This window comes from Panthera tigris, chromosome A3 (genome assembly GCF_018350195.1).
Source record: "Panthera tigris isolate Pti1 chromosome A3, P.tigris_Pti1_mat1.1, whole genome shotgun sequence".
Lineage (NCBI taxonomy): Eukaryota > Metazoa > Chordata > Mammalia > Carnivora > Felidae > Panthera > Panthera tigris.
This window is the reverse complement of record NC_056662.1, coordinates 41,393,096-41,413,063: the sequence shown is the minus strand read 5'-3', so window position 1 is coordinate 41,413,063 and position 19,968 is coordinate 41,393,096. Positions and strand designations below refer to the sequence as shown.

The 19,968-nt window shown below is 43.8% G+C and overlaps 1 protein-coding gene across 2 annotated transcripts in view; it reads left to right on the top strand.

The window, feature by feature from the left end:
- The window catches only part of KIF16B (kinesin family member 16B), a 288,455-nt gene that overhangs the window by 219,847 nt on the left and 48,640 nt on the right, over positions 1–19,968 (top strand). For both annotated transcript variants that reach the window (XM_015539589.2, XM_015539588.2), the window contains exon 24: positions 15,938–16,027. In XM_015539589.2, the coding sequence (XP_015395075.2) occupies positions 15,938–16,027 (90 nt within the window). The remainder of the gene's footprint in view (positions 1–15,937; positions 16,028–19,968) is intronic.

Here is a 19,968-nt window from a genome sequence, read left to right as displayed (position 1 = left end):
TGCAAGTACAGGCAAATCATGCTTCTGGACTGTGTCTAAGTGCAAGAAAGCCAGTGCGTTCTGCCTCCCCGCTGCCTCTCCACCCTACCCTCCAGCGCGCCAGCTCACGCACATCCTGGCTCCGGCAGTCTCCAGCACCCACAGAGAGGTTCCGTTCTGCACAGAGAGGTAGCCCTCTACCCACTGTCCACTTGCTAGACATTATGCTGGTCACCTGAGCACGCCAGCCTTTGCTCAGGAAGCACCTGTTGTAGAGTCTTCTCTTCTAAGGAGCCCTCTGGCAACCTGGCAGCCTAGTCATACCCACCCCCATGCTGTTCAGAGAAGGACAGCGCCCTGCCCTTTTCGTGTGGTGGCAGGAGGTCAGCCCTTTGGGGCAGAATCACTTTGGTCCACTTGTGGACCAAAGGAACACAGGACTACATACTTTACTTCGAACACACAACATCTGAAACAAAACCGTTCCTAATTTCAGTCACGTGATTTGTGTCGAAGGTACCACAGGAACAGTCACCTCCTCTTGCCTCCAGATGCACCTGGTTTTCTGTAACTCCTGATCGGCGGCCTGAGAAGGAGAGGAGACACAGGGGGGAATGATAGCGGGAAGGTGTACCCTTGGGGTGGGTGCCCTTCCAGCACAAGCTTGTAGACCACCTGCGAGGGATTCCTGAGTGCCCAGTCTGTGGTGTCGTTTTCTTTCCTGTCACGTGAGCTTAGGTATGTGAGCCCCTCTTCTGGTCTCAGTCAGTGCTGCCCTGGAGTTGAAACGCAGCCAAAGGCAAAATTCAGGCGGCAGCTGGCCTCTGGCTTTTACAACTGAAGGAGCCACGTGACAGGGACCTCAGGGCCCGGGCCAGACAGAGCTGTGCAAAGGTATGAAGGGAGAGGAAGCAAACTGGCAGTGTATGATGTGCGTTATTTTGCCTGAACAGGTTTTCAAATATTTCGGTGAGTTCTCAGCATTTCAAACTTGGGAGATCTGACATAGAAATCCAAATTTCTCACGTTTCTGTAAAATATCAGAACATGTGGGAACCCTGGGCCGGTTTTCCTAAAGAGCAAGCCTGATTGGGGTGAGCCGGCGTCTCCTCTTGGTTTGAGGCTCGTGCCTCCACCGTGCCACAGACGTCATTGCCCCCAGCACAGAGGAGATCACCGGAGGGAACAGTACACGCCAAGTCCCGACTGCCCGGAAGGGCTCACAGACCAGATGGAGTCTCTGATCACATGGTTTATGAAGTCCATTTACACACACAGGGAGAGGGGAGCAGGTGGGCGGAGCACACTACCCGACCCCAGGGTCATACCGTGTCACCTGCCCTGTCTCTCTCTGCCCCAGAGCCTTCCCGCTCTGCTCGCCGTGCGCATTTGCCCCAAGGCCACGTGCCTGGCCGGTGCCCTGCTGAGCACCCCTGGTTTTCACCTGCACTTCTTGGGTAGCGCGCATGTGGGCCCAGCACGGGACCGGGTCCTTGTTGTCAACGGTGGTCCATTCAGGGCTGAATTAGCTGTTGGCCCTGAGCTGCCTGATCGTGACCTACTACTTTGTATCTCTAGGTAATGCTTTTGTCTGTTCTATTGTATTTATTTATCCCATCTGTCTCTAGCATGCCTTATAGGTTATAGGACTTTAGCACATCTTATGCATTCTTTTGTGTCTAGAAAGCTGCCTGTGTCCTGCCCTCTGTTCTGGCACATACCCTGAGGTTTATTTACCTGTCTCACCTGAGCTGCTGGCTTACTTACTGGCAGTGCTCAGCGCCTCTGAGGAGCTTCATCCGTCCTCTGTGGCAGAGCTGTAAGTGCTCAGGTAGCACTTAGACTCCCCCTGCGCTGCCTGCTGTCTTACACCCCTGTACTCACAGAGCCTCTCAGAGGTTTGTTCCTGGCTAAACCCTTCGGGCAGTTGCGTTTGCAGCCTCTCTTCAGGGGAGGACACCGTCATCTATCAGGGATCTTCCTCAGCCCGGGCACTTTGCCAGGCATTTCCGCAAATGTGGAAGCTATACCAGAATGGGGGTATTACTTGCATTTAATGAACTAGGCCATTATGAGTGATTTGCCCAAGGCCACATGGCCAGTGAGGAGATCCATACTGGTTCCTTTGCTTACTCATTTTAATGTGCCTTATTTATTTATTTATTTATTTATTTATTTATTTAAGGTTGAGAGAGAGCACAAGTTGGGGAGAGGGGCGGCAGGAGGGAGAGAGGGAGAAGGGAAAAGAGAGAGAATATGAATCCCAAGCAGGGTTGATGTTCATTGTGGAGCCCATGCAGGACTCTATCCCACAACCCTGGAATCAGGGCCTGAGCTGAAACTGAGAGTTGGGATGCTCAGCCAACTGAGCAACCCGGGTGCCCCAATGTGCCTGCTAAATTTCACTACTTTCTGCTCTTTTTAGGAGTCGATGCCATATTTTAGTGTTGCCCCGGATGGGGGGCCATTTCCACATCCTTGCCTACTTTCAAAACCTATTTTTGTGTGCATTTTAATTTTTTAGCTCGAGTTCTGGCCAAGTTACAGGCCCTCTGTAAATTGGGGCTATTAAGAAGGCTCTGACAGACCTGGAGAATTTGATGGTGGAGAGACCTGCCAGGGAGCATGAAGAGAGGAAATGCCCAGAAAATGTGCAGTTTGTGAGTTGGAGCAATCACGTTTACAGTCAGAGAAATTTCTCTTTATTTGGCAGAACAGAAATAAGCGCCATTCCAGTCTATTAGATAAACTGTGCACACATACATCTTTCAGAAATACTCCCAACTTGATAGAATATAAATGTTCAGAAGGATTTGTGTGTTGGCATCTGAATCTCTGCTTATTAGTGACTTGATAGATTCTCTCCCTGTATGTGTATTAGCATAGTCGAGACAAATGGAGTGTTGCATAAGCTGCGGTCCATCTAGATCCCTTTGTGTGTTATTTTCAAACATAAATAACAAGTCAAAGAAATAACATTGGGACTGGAAGAATCATATTTTATCCTATTTTTTTAAGCACCCCTCCCATCTTTTTGAGAACTTTGCCTGTCGCTACAAAAATTAAGACAAAACCTTTTTCCCTTCCCTTATTTTCACACAAAGCAACTCATCTTTTTATATCACTTTCACTTGGGGCAGTTGTGTTTGCCTTCACAAAATAAATGCTGCACATATGAAAAATGGCAAAGAAGAAATGAGATTGAGTCATAAGCACAGAAGGAAAGCAGTCAACTTGGTTTGGCCATGTTTGGCCTTGAATTTTCATTTCAAGTTTGTTTTATTCCTATAAGAATATATTAATAATTCCTCTTCCAAAACTTCAGATTTTTGGGAGGGAGGTTTAATATCTCTTCCTGGAATAAAATTGGTTTTAAACTAAATCACAGGGGTGCCTGGGCAGCTCAGTCCGTTAAGTGTCGGACTTCAGCTCAGGTCATGATCTCGTGCTCCATGGGTTTGAGCCCCGTGTCAGGCTCTGTGCTGACAGTTCAGAGGCTGGAGCCTGCTTCAGATTCTGTGTCTCCCTCTCTCTTTGACCCTCCCCCACTCACCCTCTGTCTGTCTGCCTCTCTCTCTCTCTCTCTCTCTATCTCTATCTCTCTCTCTCTCAAAAATAAACAGTAAAAAAAAATTTTTTTTTTTTAATTACAAAATGAGGGTCGCTGAGTGGCTCAGTTGGTTAAGCATCTGACTCTGGGTTTCAGTTCAAGTCATGATCTCACAGTTTGTGGATTTGAGCCTTGTGTTGGGCTCTGTGTTGACAGTGTGTACCTTGCTTGGTATTCTCTCTCTCTTCCCCTCTCTCTGACCCTCTCTCCCTCTTTCTCTCTCTCGCAATAAATAAATAAACTTAAAAAAAATAAATCATAAAATGGTTTGAACTCCCATTTTTGCAGTTGGTATCCAAAGATACCTCTTGCCTTTGAGTGGTGCCTAAGAAAAGACCTGTGATCACAGTGCTAGGAGTTACCATTTATTGGGTGCTAAAACAACCTGCTAATTGTTTCACATGTTTTTCATTCATCTGTAGTTTAGTATCCTGAGCCCATTTCACAGATGAAGAAACTGAGGCCTGGAGGAGTTGTGTAATGGAGCCCAGGTCACACAGCTAATTAGTGACTAGACTAAAGTTAGGATCTGAGTCTGTCTTCATCCAGAGCTTTTCACTATTCCATTCTCCAGTGATGACTGGTAGCGCATTTGCATTCTGGTCTTTGCCTCTGAATACCTCGGTAATTGGAAGGAAAATTGGTTAGGCAATTTCCCACAATTTTAAAGTAGAATAATTTCCCCTATTCCTCACTGGCTTTGCAGAAGTGTTAGGGGAAGGGAGAAGTACTTATTAGTAATGATCTTGGATTTGAAAGACATCCATCTTCTTAGAATCTTGGAGTCTTTTCATACTCTTTCAAATTTACCTTCAAACTACTAGATAGAGTAAGTATACTAAAATAAACGAAATTATCTCAAGTTTGAGGGCGCTGAAACTGAAGCATCGAGAGGTTGTAATTTCTAGTTATTGCAGAAGGCTGAGACTTTGGTCAGCGAGAAAGCTCTATTGGATCTTGCACCACTTCATAGTTACGTAGATGTGATGTAAGTCAGCAGTCGGCTTAGGCTCTTTTCTTCCCGACACACTGCATTCGGAGCAGGTTTGGAAGCCAAGGGCTCTGGGGCACTTCATGTACTTGTTGGTGCTGCGTCTTCATGGAAGGACGTCTGGGGAGTTTCCTGGATAGAAGACCGAATGATCTTACCTCGTCATGGGCCTCCTACTTTCCGAAATCTTTATGCTCCAGACTCCATACATCTCCCATCCATGTCACCAACAGCCAGGGCAGATCTGGGAGTGGATTATAGACTCCTCTCTCCTTCCCCAGTGCACTGGCTTTAAGACCGTGCTCCTGCTGGGGCCCGACTTCTTGACTCAGGTGCCCTGGAGACCGAATTTCCATTGTTGGTAGCCTCTTGGTTCATGGGACCACTGTGATGCAGGGGGATGCCTGGTCAGTTCAGGATCTCGTTACACAGAGTTCATGGGCATGATTCAAATGGCAGCTAGTCTCTTGCCTCCTGGGTGGTTGCTGACACAGTGTCTTTTCCTTTGTGTCCACTTGGCTACAGAGCTCAGCACTCCTCTGGGTTTCTCAGAAAGAAAGGCGTATAAACTTGCCTGAAATTTCCCCGGGGAAACCAAAGAAGGAGGTGCATTGCACATCTCAGAGCAAATTACTGAAAATACCCTGTTAGCTAATTATGTTCTCCCAAACATAATGTTCTCCAAATTTATGTTCACCAGCCTTCCCACTCCTGCTTCCAGATACCCTTCGGGAGCTCCAGCTGCTGCCCCCTTGCTAAGTGAAGATTCCACTCAAGCCTACTTCTTAGGCCTTTTTTTTCAAGTTTACATATCCAAAGGACCTTGACATTCAGAAACAAATGCTCTGAAGTTTAACTAGGACCCACCCCTTTAAAGGCAACTTAGAGACCACCTTTTGTTTCTTGATGTGTTTTGGGGGAGTCTTCATCTACTCTCCCTGTCCCACTCACTCTCCTTACCCCAAATCTTTTGTCACGGTATTTCTTCTCAATCAGCAGAATCCTCTCTCCAAAAGGAATTTGATAAATGACCGTTTGTCTTTCTTTGTTTTACAATTCATTACCCTCTCCCTTTATCTCCTCTAATGCATACTTTCTAAAAACTTGAAATAGCTACAGGTAAGTCAGAAACAGACTAAAATGCAGTTCATTCCACGGCCCACATTGCAGGAGAGAAAGGGAATTGGAAAATGCAGTAGAAAAGTATTAAGGTGCACCTGGGTGGCTCAGGTCATGATCTCACAGTTCGTGAGTTTGAGCCCTGTGTCAGGCTCTGTGCTGACAGCTTAGAGCCTGGAGCCTGCTTTAGATTCTCTCTCTCTCTCTCTCTCTCTCTCTCTCTCTCTCTCTGCCCCCCCCCCACTTGTTTTCTGTCTCTCTCTCAAAAATAAATAAAAATTCAAAAAAATTTTTTAAAGTATTTATTAAAAAGAGACCATGGGCTCCACTGTCTCCATTGTTTATTATTTAATAAATACTCATTCAGTACATAACATGTAACACGTAGCGTAGTGGTTCTTTTTTTATTTTTTAAAAAAAATTTTTTAACGTTTATTTATTTTTGAGACAGAGAGAGACAGAGCATGAACAGGGGAGGGTCAGAGAGAGAGGGAGACACAGAATCTGAAACAGGTTCCAGGCTCTGAGCTGTCAGCACAGAGCCCGACGTGGGGCTCAAACTCACGGACCGCGAGATCATGACCCGAGCTGAAGTCGGACGCTTAACCAACTGAGCCACCCAGGCGCCCCAGTGGTTCTTTTTTTAAAGACCATGATGGAACTATCAACATATTGAAGGACAGAAAAGATGAGTAAGCAGTTCATGTGCTCTAGGGTCAACTAAGTGGGGGAGAGAGAAACGTGCAGAAAACTAGAACAATGCAAAGCAAAATGGGGGTCAGGAAGAAGCAGTCAGGAAGATAACATTTTGTTTACCTAAGGCAGATGGGGGGATTTCAGTGAGTTGGAAAAGAGAGGGAGGGCTTTTGAGGCAGTGAGAAAGGCAGGATAGAGGCCTGAGGGCAGTCAGAGGTCAACGATCTGTGCTAAGAGGAAGCAGTACACCCGAGGCCAGGCTGGGAGGTGTGGGGGGGGGGGGAATCTCAGGTAGATAGTGGGGACAATGAAGTGAAGATGAAGAGGTTTGGTGGGGGATGGGGAGGCGGAGAATGAATGTAGCAACAGCATTATTTTGAGAGGGTTTGAAAGGTGCTCAGGAAGGTGGTTTTCGGTGACCCTAATCACCTCAGAAAACATTATCAGTCACTGTCCATGAGGACTGGAAATCTAGAAAATTTTGAAATACTCCTTGCAGAGAATGTAATCTGGAAGGATTTCTAAGTAGGAGTGACTCTGCTGAGTCAAAAGAGCATAAATTTCATACTTTCTGCTTTCTGTGGGAGGCAGCACACAGGAGAGAAAGCAGACACCCTAGACTGCCCGATTTGGGGGGTTATTCTAATGTGGCCCCACCAGAAAAGCCCAGGGAGCTGGGGAAATGAGGTCACCTCGCTGGTCCTCCAGTGGCAGGAAGACTGACCTGGAATCCAGCCTGGGCCTATGAGGAGTGATCAAGAGGGAAGAGGTGAGCTAAGAGACCAGAAGAGGTTACGAGCATCCCAGTGAAGACAGTGGACTCCACAAATGTAGGGCGAGCGTGCCCATTCGAAACCCTTTGAAGGATTTGGCCATCTTAGAGGTGGACCAGAGCAAGGAGTTACAGGATGATGGGCAGGCTGTGGTTAGTGAGGTGTTGGCCTCTTTTTCCACTTCCAATTTAGTTCCATTTTGACAGTTGTCTGAACTTTTAATTAAATCTGATGTATTAATACTTCCGACCATACAGATTCCAGTGTTTGTAAGAAGGTTCATGTTCCCTTGAACGTGTTCACAATTGTGTTGCTGACGACTATATTTTGCAAAAATCTGACAAAACTTTAGTATAATGTTTTAGCATAAAAACTTTTAGGAAATATTAGGTTGGCATTTTGATGATTTCCTCCAAACTATTACAAAGTAGAAGGAATTTTATTTTTACATACTTCAGGTACCTCCTCAAAATGTTTGAGAGAATTCCACAAGTAACTATTTACATGGAGGCCAGCTAGAAGAGTTTTCTTTGGGTGAAAAATTGTAGATTCTCGTCCTTACAAAGATAGATACATGCAAGGGAATATATACTGATGACAGATCTTAAAACTGGCAATTCTCAAACCAGCAAAATATGTATATAACATAAATTTGTGGAAAGCACTCAATCGAGAATTGTTTATAAGTAAATGCAGTTCATCTTGTGGACATGTTTATGGTGTTTAAGTTGCACTTGATCATTTTATGGCCCAGAAAAGATGGATTTGTATCAGCAGAACCATTCAGTGAGAGAGAAGTAATGAATTTGCTCCTCAAAGATACACAGTAATGATGCCCTGCTTTCTCAACACTGAAGAAAATAATCGAATATTTTGGTCTGATTTATCTGTTGTAGTGATCTGTCCCTTCTCTGCATCAACACCTTATCTCATGCCCAATTTTAATTTGGGGCAAAATAGGACTTTAATATATATCTCTCCTTTTTGTGTAGTTTGCCCAAACCTCATCTTGAAGGGGTTTGACATTTTCCTTGGAGAGATGACACATGCGGTCGCCTTGCCACCCACTTCTGCGGTGATCATGGCTGGCCTTAATTTTTTATCCTTGTCTTCATCCTCTTTCCATGTTGATAGACAAGGGGAGATTTAGATGGTTCATATGTGAAGTAGGAAGCTTGAGCTGTTTCAATCCCTGTACTTAACCTGGCTGATTTAGAAATCCCTCTACGTGTCACTGTAAGCTTAGGTTACAGATACATTGAAAAGGCACCATATTCTCCGTGCAGTTAAAAAAAGAAAGTATAGTATTGTGTGACTAATTCAAATAATCTGATTCAGATGAACCTCCAAGAAACCACCAGCACAGACTGTGTGGAGCCACAATTGCGGCAGGCTTTGTTCACCATTTTGGTTGCCCTGGGCCAAGCCTGGAACTCTTACCTGATTGGAAAAGCAAAATAATCTTAAGAACATCTTTCAGCAAACTACCAGTCCGGCACATAGTAGTAGCTCAATAAATGTTTATCTCTACAGTGAGAGTTCTCCTACTTCTACCCCAATTATTGCCAAAGGCTCATTCCCTTAGAAGGCTTAAAATTCTGTAGGGTAGAGAGGCATTCATATAACCGATACCAGTTCTATAAGTTAATTAGTACAACTTTAATTATATAACTGATATCCTGTGATATGTGCTCTGGTTAAGCATTGAGTACACACTAAGGAATCATGGAGGAGGGAATGATTTTTCCAGGGGCAGAAGAGGAGGAAGGAAGCTCCAAGGGAGGGACTGTGGTTTGTTTGGGTGCAGCCCTGGAGGCTGAACAGAAGCTCTCTAGTCATAGAATGGAACTATGAGAGGCCATTAAAAAGACCCTGCAAAAGACCAATGAATACATCATAGTTCTGTGTTAAGTGTGAGATTCTGTGTGAAATGTGAGATTTCTGATCCACCGGGAGCTGAGGGTAGAAAGGTAGCGTTCGGTCAGCTTGGAAAAGTCCCTGAATGCCATACTAAGGGCCCTTGGCATTGAGAGAGGGTGGGAGGCCAGTCAGCCACCATATTTTGATCCTGGACCAGCAATACTAGCCGTAGTTTATGGCATAGGTGCTTACCCTGAATCCCCTGAAAGGTTTGTTAAGACATGGGTTTTGGGCCACCTGGGTGGCTCAGCCAGGTAAGTGTCCGACTTCAGCTCAGGTCATAATCTCACAATTTGCTGGTTTGAGCCCCGCGTCGGGCTCTGTGCTGACAGTTCGGAGCCTGGAACCTGCTTCCGATTCTGTGTCTCCCTCTCTCTCTGCTCCTCCCCCATTCATGCTCAGTCTCTCTCTGTCTCTCAAAAATAAATTAAAACAAAACAAAACAAAACAAAACGTGGGTTGCCAGGCCCCACCTCAGAGTTCCTGATTAAATAAGTGTGGGTACAATGTCCGAGCTTGCATTTCTAACAAGTTGCCCAGTGAGGCTGGTGCTGCTGGTCAGGCATCACACTTTGAGAACCAGTGATTAAGACTATAGACTGAAACCTCGAGGGTTGAGGTCATTCAGATCTGTATGTGGGTTTGTTGACTTGAGTTTATTAAAATATCAAGTAAGATAGGCAATAAAATAAATCATTACCCAGAATGTGCCAATAATGATCTTCATTGTTCAACACTTTGGAGAAATTGTATATATGGTATTAATGGTTCCAGAGAGTCCCCTTCCTTTTTATTAATAGTGGGACTCTTGGAGTCACCAGCATAACACAGTGAAAACGGGGATGCCTCTGACACCTGTACAGACCTTATCAGGCCCAGTTCAAAGGAGTACATGTATAAAGCTGTGGAAAGGCCTCTGCACATTGGGCCATCTTTCTCTGTCCCCTCCCAGCTCTGCACACCACCATGTTAGCATCCCACATCCCACTGTGAGCACTGGGGGCTGATATCAAGAAAGTGGAAGGAAGTACATTGGATACCTTTCTGGGGATTCTCTCAAGGACTCCATCCTCTCCTTGTTGACTTGTTATCTGGTGCCCAATGCTCTCGATTCTGCTGCCCAGGAAATTACTTAGCCGTGTCACCTCCTCCCCAGGATTTGGTGTGTGTGTGTGTTGTTAGAGACATTGGTATCCCTTATAGAAGCACTCTTCTGGGCCCACTGTGGGAAAGGGGAATGAACCCCCAGACGGTGAGGTAGATTTCATTAGAGATTTCAAAAGGTGGTCCCACATTAATGAGCTGAGAAAACAAGGTAGAAAAACCATAGGCCAAAGCCCCACAAGCGAAGTGCCCACTTTACCGTATCTTTATCCTCATTTTTCCTTGAGGGCATCTCTTCCACCCAGAGAGATGAAAGAAGTATTGCTGTCTCATTGTCACCAAGAGCCTGAGCATATGTAAGACAAGTCCACCTTGGAGCTCCCTCTTCCTGCTCTTCATTTAGGATGCCTGTGACATGCCAAGTGCTCTTCTAAGGTGCGGTGAAAACCAGCGAAAAATGCCACCTCTCCTGGAACTTACATTCCAGTGGAGAAGGTAGACAGAAAACAGGATACCGTGGTGGGGAGTGAGTAGTGCCTAGTATAACAATAAGTTGGAGAAGAGGAGCAAGTAGTGTGGAGATGGGAAAGGGGGTGCGGTTTTAGATAGTATATCCTGAGAGGGTATCAATGAGAAGGTGACTTTTGAGCAAAGACCTAAAGGAAGTGAAGGAGCTAGTCATGTGGCAAGAGTATTCCAGAAAGAGGAAAAATCTCATGAAAAGTCCCCGAGGACATACCTTCTGTGTCGCACATTTGAAATGTTCCAGATCGGCGAGGAAACCAGAATGAGCAAGGGAGTGAGTGGTTGGAAATGATGCTGGGAAGGAGACAAATCATAGCGATCCTTGTAGGGCAGTTGAAGAACTTGAATTTGCACCCTGAGTGATATGGGGCAGCTTGGAAGGATGTCCACTTCAGGCAAAGCAATGGCCCCATCTGACTTCATTTTTGACAAGATCGCTTTGGCTGCTGTGTGAGAAGGGAAAGTCGGGGTTGGGGGGAGAGCAGAAGCAAGGAGATCCACTAGGAGGCTCTTAAAAATAACCCACACAAGAGAGGGTGGTGGCTTAGACTGAGATGTGAGCAGTGGTCATGTTGAGAACTGGGCAGTCTCATTACATTTAGGAGTTAGGTGGAAAGGATTTGCTGACTGAATGGATATGAGCTGTGAGAGAAAGAGGAACATGAAGGATGATGCCAGAGGTTTGGGATTGAACAGGTAGAAGAGTGGCATTGTCATCTACTGAGATGGGGACGCGGGAAGGTGAGCGAGTTTGGTAAGTTCAGCCATGTTAAGTCTGAGATGCAATTAGACCTCCAAATAGGCAGTAGGATATACAAGTCTGGTTTCAGGGGACAGATATGAGCACCCAGGGAATCATCAGCATATACATGTAAGCTATGAGATGGGGATGAGATCATTAAAGGAGTGAGTGCAGGTAGAAAATAAAACATGTTCAAGGACAAAGCCCTGGGACATATTGATGTTTAGAGGTCAGGGAGATAAGAAATCTCAGCAAAGAAAACTAAGGTAAGGGAGTGTAGCCACCTGGAAGCCAAATGAAAAAGGTGTTACAAGGAGGACCTGTCAGGTACATCAAATCCTGCTGATACATGGAGTATAATCAAGACCAAGAATTAACCAGTGGATTGGCAATATGGAAGTTGTTGATGACCTTGGTAAGAGTAGCTTGAGTGGAATGCTGTGTAGATTGGAGTGGATTCAAGGAATAATGGTAAGAAAGAAATCAAGATATCAAGAATAAACTCTTTCAAGGAGATTTGTTATGATGGGAAGAATAGAAATGGAGTGGTAATTAGAAAGGAAAGGGAGGCCGAGGTGGGAGTTTAAGATGACGGACATAAGAGCTCGTATAGATGCCGATGGGAGTAATCTAGTACAGGATGGGAATGTGTTGGTACAGGATAGAGAAGAGAAAATTGTGTATTGCAGTATCCTTCAGAAGGCAAAAGAGGATGGAATCCAGTGTTTAAGAAGAGGGCTTGATCTTAACAGGAGCACTGATCCATATCTCCTGCCTGATAACAGGGGAAAACGTGAGGTACAGGGTAGATGGTGGCAATGAGGAGACTCGCTTGAGGGTGCCTGTGGAAATGTTCTTTGGATTTCTTTCATTTTCTCAATGCAGTTGGAATTAAGGTTATCCACTGAGGACCAGGAGAGAAGTGATGGAGGCTTGAGGAGAAAGATGGGGTAGACTTTTAGAAAACTTACCTAGGAGAAGAGTGGATGGAACTGGAAAATGAGGTATGACTGGTGGGAGGCCTCCAGGCTGACTGAAAAGTGTGGACTGTGACTTTTAGATGAGACCAGTCAGTCCACTTGGTGGCGTTTTTTACTTCAGCCACATTCTACTAGGCAGATGCAGGACCATGTTGCATTTCACCAGGGCTATGGTTTAGTTCTTAGTCCAGGGAATTTCAAGAGCAGGATGAAGAGGTTTGAGGTGGAATGCAAGGGAATGGTGGTCATGATTGCCCATGGTTTCCAGGTTGAGTGAGGAAGGAACCAGGCAGAGGTCGAGGACCAGGTCACGGTGTCGGAAGGATCATCTGTGTGTTAATGGAGTGGACAAGATTCATGGCAGCAGTTCCATAGTGTTGGTGTGGATGACAGTGAGCAGAGCCCAAGACCTTCAGGGAGTTGGAGAAGTGACCAAGGTGCATCGGCCCCTGCAGGAAAGATGGAGAGCAGGATCGGAAGGCATGAGCTTCACAGAGGAGGGATTTTCAGAATGGACAGAGGAACGATGGTTTGAAAGTTGGGTAGGAGAACAACAGTGCCTTCCTACATCCCAGCAGAAAATAGTCCCTACTTGAGAGGACTGCAGGACAAGTGATTCTTCAGGGGAGAGCCAGTTTCCATTTAGAGTGAGGATGAAGGGGATGTTTCTGGAAGAGGCTAAGGATCTAGGGTGTTTTGCTGGTGACTGGTTAGGAGTTCAAAAGGTACAGTGGAAGCAACCAAAGAGAGCCAGGGAGCAGTAGAGACTGAGGGATGAGGGAGTTCTAGGCTTCTTTGATGACTTCCTATGGAATTCAAAGTCCCAACCCAGCAAGGGCTCACCTGTGAGCATCCAGCATCTTCCTGCTCCCAGGCCCTGAGTGTGGCCCCGTTAACATTCTGGGTTCTCTTGACAAGTAGACAGCATCGTGGCCCCTCCTGTTACAGTTCTCTCTTTGATACCTGGTTTGCATCCAGCCAGAGCAGTGTATTGCTATGTTCTCACCCTAAGGAAGTCCTCACACCCATGCTGATTGTGGTGGCCTCCCTCACAGTGCTTCAGTGGGGTCTATTGAAGAGGAGAGATCAGAGAGAAAGCTCCCCCTCCCCCAGCTTAGCCACAGGGAGCAGTGTGGTGACTTGCATACCAGCTTTAAAAACTTATAGCTGCAGAACTGTACTGTTTTTATTTAATTTAATGCCTTTATTTTTTTGTAAATATACTTACCTTTTTTGTTTCCTTAGAGAAATAACTTTTTAGGGGGAACTCATAAGAAGAAACCTGCCACAATTTAAAAAAAATCATTGAAAATAATGAATACATAAGGCTATGTTTCATTCTTTCTCATTGCCACATAGTATTCCATTGTGTATATAAACCACAATTTCTTTATCCATTCATCAGTTGATGGACATTTAGGCTCTTTCCATAATTTTGTTGTTGTTCAAAGTGCTGCCACAAACATTGGGGTACAAGTGCCCCTAGGTATATGGCCTTTTGTAGCAACGTGGATGGAACTGGAGAGTTCTGTTAAGTGAAATAAGTCATACAGAGAAAGACAGATACCATATGTTTTCACTCTTAAGTGGATCCTGAGAAGCTTAACAGAAGACCATGGGGGAGGGGAAGGAAAAAAAAAAGTTAGGGGGGGAGGGAGCCAAAACATAAGAGACTCTTAGAAACGGAGAACAAACTGAGGGTTGATGGGGGGTAGGAGGAGGGGAAAGTGGGTGATGAGGGAGGGCACCTGTTGGGATGAGCACTGGGTGTTGTATGGAAACCAATTTGACAATAAATTTCATATTAAAAAAAGAAAAAAAGAAAATAATGAATACAGAACCAGAATGCTGAACATTTTTTTTAAAAAAAAAGTAAAAGTACATGCTCCTGTAACCTAAAATCATCTCACTTGCCACTTTGGGAAATGAGCGAACCAAATGGCTGAGACTCAAGACTCACTCCTCCCGAAGCTACCCGCATGGGTATTCTCCCCACTATTGCTTCTCCCTTCCTACTGATCCCCTGTGGTTTATATGTGGGAGAGTCAGGTTGAATGACAGTGCTCGAGAAGGGCATTGCTGTAATGTGCAAGATAAGATTTCCCATAAAGGGATAAGACCCATGCGAGGGCCCTGCGGTGGGAAAGAGTATGTGCTTTCAGGGAGTATGCAGGAGTGAAGACACCTAAGGGGGGGCAGGCTTGAAATGAGGCTGCTGCAGGCAGTGGGTTAAAAATTTTAAATTAGGCTCTTTAAAATTAAAAATTTGGGCTCTTTTCTATGGCAGTATGAAACTACCACAGGGTCTTTAGGGGGGCAGAGTGTGTGGAATAAAGCTGCCCTTGCAGTTGTGCAGAGAAGGGATTGGAGGGGGCAAATGTGGATGCAGACAACTGGGGGAGGCCCTGGCAAAGGCCATCTGAGACCCGAAGGCCCAGAGTGAGAAGGTGATGATGGTGGAGGATGGAAGGATAGAACTCTAAGAAATGTTTACAAAGCAAAAAGAGCAAGACCTAGTACTCGTTGGACCTTGGTCACATTGGTGGGGAGGAGGGGATCAGGTGTGGCTTCAGCATCTGTTTGACAGGGCTTGCTGGATGGTGGCAAAATACACCAGATAAGAACTAGAGACTAGAGAGAGCATGTGGAGTTTGGTTTTAGACAACATGACCTTGAAGTTCCTATGGCGTGACATCTAGAGAATGATGTCTCCAACTCGGGTACATGGGTCTAGAGCTAGGAAGAAAAGTGGGAACTGTAATAGGAATTTGAGACTTGTTAGCCTGTGATTGTCCAGGCTGGTGGTGTCTACCAGCCTCCCCTTGTCACTGTGATCTTGATTATGTGAGCTGATGTGCCTCAGGACCTTTGCATGTGTACCAGTTAGCACATTCAACAGGAACTGTAAGTTCGACTACCAGTTAAAGATTGGACTGAGAATTCCTCCTCTAAAATAAAGCCAACTATGTTGTATGTTTTTATGCTAATAATTGAGTTACAGATTTTTTTTTTCTCATCTTTCTTTGTCCTCTTTCTCCTTCTGCCTTCTCTTCCTCCTTTTCCTCCTCCCTTTACTTCTTGGCTTCTCCTTCTCTCATTTTTTCCCATCCTATCCACTATGGTGGCATGTGGGAGCCTGCACTGACATTTTGTATGGGCACAGTGCCATAACAGAAAGGTCACCCTATGGGATTTACTTTCTACCACCCAAGTGGAGAGTAAAGGGACACTTTTTATAAGCCATTAAGAGGTGACTGTCTTTCATTTTACATAGGCACATGCTGCTTATAAACAGATTTAGGAACCAGAGATGCATCCTTAAGTAGAGAACCCTTATTATTTATAAGTCTTATTTATGCAGTTAGATTAATGTTTTCAGTTCTGGAGAAATTTCACATGCTAATCACTTTTTGTTAATTTTAAAATTATTTTTTTTAATTCTAGTCATTTTTTTCCCCTCTAATTAATGCTGATTTATTTTGATTTTCCTGGTAATAGATTACTGTCCTAGATGAGACATGGACCGTATTCAGGCGCTACAGTCGCTTTCGAGAAATGCATAAAACATTGAAGTTAAAGTATGCAGAGGTAAGTTATGAAATAATTATCTCCAATTAAGAACATTTATTTTATAAAGTAAATGAGCTGATTGCATTATCATGCCCCCCTCCCTTTAGGTATTAGCTTGTAAGTGTCACCAAGTTTTGTTGCAATTACGCATCTGTCAAAGGTAGCTTTTTAACTTTTGTTCTTTGTTTCATTTCTGTTCTACACAATTTAAACATTTTCTGAACACAGGATTTTGGAAGTGATAGTAAAGTGACAGTAAATGAATTCTACCCTTTTAGTACATTTTACCAATTTTAAACAAATATTTTAATAAACTTACAACTTCTTAATGGTAAGATCTACTAAAATGAAACAGTAATAAATCCCTCAATATAGATTTGCCCTTTTTTCTCTTAAAAAAGATATATTAATGCTTAGACTTCCACTTAATGAGAAATTAGGTCTTTAAGGTTAATTTGCCATCAAACATGGATGGGAGGTAGATAGTCAATATGGAATTCTCTAGAAGCAAGGGGGTATTTCATACATCTGATCAGATATCCAGAGTGTATTGATACATTATTAATCTTTTCCTCTTTGGGCAAAGACTAGTTTCTAAAATCCTTTTTTTTTTTTAGTATTTTTATTTATTTTTGAGACAGAGAGAGACAGAGCATGAGCAGGGGAGGGGCAGAGAAAGTGGGACACAGAATCCAAAGCAGGCTCCAGGCTCTTAGCTGTCAGCACAGAGCCTGACGCGGGGCTCAAACTCACGGGCCGTGAGATCGTGACCTGAGCTGAAGTGGGTCGCTTAACTGACTGAGCCACCCAGGCGCCCCTAAAATCCTTCTTAACAAAGAAAAGTATTCTTAAAGTTAATGTATACTTCCAAGTGAGCGAGTGAGTGAGTGAGTGTTTTTACTTGAACTAAAGGAAGCCTTGTATCTGCACAACTCTTTGGGAATTTTGGTTTGAACTGACTGCAAATCAGTCAGTAGTCACTGTCTAATACCTGCTTTCACTAAGTATTGCTTTCGACACTATTTTTATAGTTTCTTATGACAGCCTAGAAAACAATTTAGTCAGACATTTTTCCCTCACATCAAATAACTAATGCTTCCTTAACCTTTCCATGGCTCTTACTCTTTCCTATCTGATACAAATATAAAGAGAAATTCCTTTTTATAAATAAAAGCTTCCTTGAGTACTGGTAAAATTGAGGAATCCGAAATTCTCTTAAGCTCTTAGGTAGCAGTGAACTAAAAGCTGAAGAAGTGGCGAATTTGGATTTTAGTTCAGTGTTCCTCAAGAGGCTTCAGTTCCAGAAGTAACTGCATCAAAGTCAAGTTATTGAGTTTGTTTCTGCAATTTACTCTTCATGTCCCAAGTTAATACTGACAATAAAAATTGGAAGTATCATGTACATATTACCGTATAGAGTGACTTGTTTTTAAATTGAGCTTTGCAGCTCGTTACCTGCTTAATTATAAGTTACTCCACCAGTGCTTTAATAATGTGCAGGTTTTCCCCAATGCTACAAATGTATGTGTATCCTATCAATTATAATACGTGTGTATCATGCATTGCAGGATTTATTTCATATCTGTTCTTTCAGTGCCATTAGTTCAGCGCCATTGTATGTAGGCAGATTTAAAACATTCTAGTAATAGAGTGGCGGACAAGAACAAAAATGTCTTCTCTTACATATCCTGAATTCATATGGGGACACACTGACAATAAACAAGGAAAATATAATAACTAACACTTAACGTACACGCACACTATGTGACAGTTACCATCTTAAGTGAGCTGCATGCCTTCTAGGAAAAATATCCATAAAATGTAATGGGCAGAAGATGTTGGGCATTTTAGTATAAAGGTTGTTTCAGGGTTGGGCACTCAGATGCCAAGTCCTGATCAGTGTTTTTAAAGAAAATTTCAAAGCAAACAGAAGCAGTCTTTAAAAACATAATGGAAGAAAATACCCCTGAGGTTAAACATGATGTAAGTATATAAGTGGAAGAGATTGCCTGGTAGCCGGCAACATTAACGAACACAGATTGTCACATATGTGATAATCCTTTTCAAGGGCAGAAAGAGTGTACGTACCTGCTGAAAAAAGTTAAGTGAGCTTTGAATGAGGAAAATCGGGCTGGTCTCCTTCATCCAGTCAGTCACAAGTCTGTATTGAACCACCCCACACTGAATACCATTGTCGGCAAGACAGCCACATCCCCTCCTCTCAGGAAGCAGAGAGAATGAACAGTAAACAAACAAACCAACAAATAAGATAGTTTTAGATAATGTTAAGTGCCATGGAGAGAATAAAACAAGGTAGTGTGATCGTGTGGCATGAGAGCTAGGCAGGCCTGGGGAAATCTTAATGTTGAAAAGGAGCCAGGCATGAAAATCTGGGGTAGACACATCTGAAGTAAAGGGAACAGCAAATGCAAAGGCCCTGGGGTGGGACCGCGCCTGTTGGCCAAACATGTTCCAAGAATAAAAAGTCCTGTGAAAAGTGGCAAGTGTGGTAGAGATGAGGACAGGGAGGTAGGGACAGGAAGGAGGGACTGTATCATGTATCACTTGATCACAAGTATTGTGGGAAACCACCGAATGATATTAAAGAAGGTCTGGATGTGGAAACTAAGCTAGAATTTCCATTCTATCCGTGTATGACTTCCCATACAAACCCTTTTCCTGAAGGCAGGCTCACGATCTAACTGATAACCAAGATTAGAAATTGCTTTTCCTTGTTTTGAGTCCAACTTGGTGACTTTGCCTTCTTCTGAGGGCAAAAAATGTAAAGAACTTACAGACACATGTATGCATGTGTTTGAAAGAGAGGAGGTAATATGAGTAGTGATTTGAAACCATGTGGTGAGATCCTAAAATAAACACCGCCTGTAGAAAGGGAGGTTGTAATTACAAAGCCTGAGGGGGTGCCATTGAGCTTTACAGTAGCCACACTCTGACTGGTTTCCTCACCACTGACTGTTTCCCATGTCCTGGGTCTTGTGTTATGCTTTTGCCATTCAGGACCCTGTGGTCGGAGCCAGAGACTTGCCTCCTGTCACACACCTGGTGGGCAGAAGCCAGTCGGGAAGCCCAGGCAATTGGGCTCCATTTACTATCTCTAAACAAACAATAGTATAAAAATAGAAATGGGGGGAAAACATTATCTGTAAAAAGGCAGCAGCATGTCATTGTAGCTCTAGATAAATCTTATTTCAGTGAGAGGAGAACGACATTGCCCAGTTAACATTTTCAAGATGAAGCTTAAATGTCAAGTTGAATATCAGCTGTATTTTCTTCCATAAAGTTGATTTTTCTTTTGCGCAGCCTACCTTCACATACTCTTACGTGCTAAGTGTTTGTGGAGACTTGAGATCAATAATGTTCATTAGGTATTCAACAGTTATGATTGCTCTTATCATTGTGCATATTATTGACGTCTCTGTATATAACGTTAATCTTACTGAAGTAATCATCTATCTCCAAATGGTCTACTTGGCCTGTCGGCATCCTAGAAATCATTTGACTTGTTAAAGACGTAACTTCTTCAGGAAGGCCCAAAGGTTCACATAGAAGGATGCTGAAAATTTCCTTTCACAGATAACTGTTTCATAGCCAAGTGGGAACATATTTTATTTACCTCACTCCTTCACCAAATTGGGGTCATTATTTTGATAGAAGTATGAAACTCCTCTTGGTCTTTTAGTTACAAGGGTAACAAGATGGTTGATTATTTTTTTTTTTTTTTGTAATGATACATACTAAATTTACCAAGTTATACAAGGTTTCAAATTTTTAATCAAGCTGAAAAATATATTGAAAAAATACCCTTGAGGGGCGCCTGCGTGGCTCAGTCGGTTGGGCAATCGACTTCGGCTCAGGTCATGATCTCGCAGTTTGTGAGTTCGAGCCCCGCATCTGGCTCTGTGCTGACAGCTCAGAGCCTGGAGCCTGCTTCGGATTCT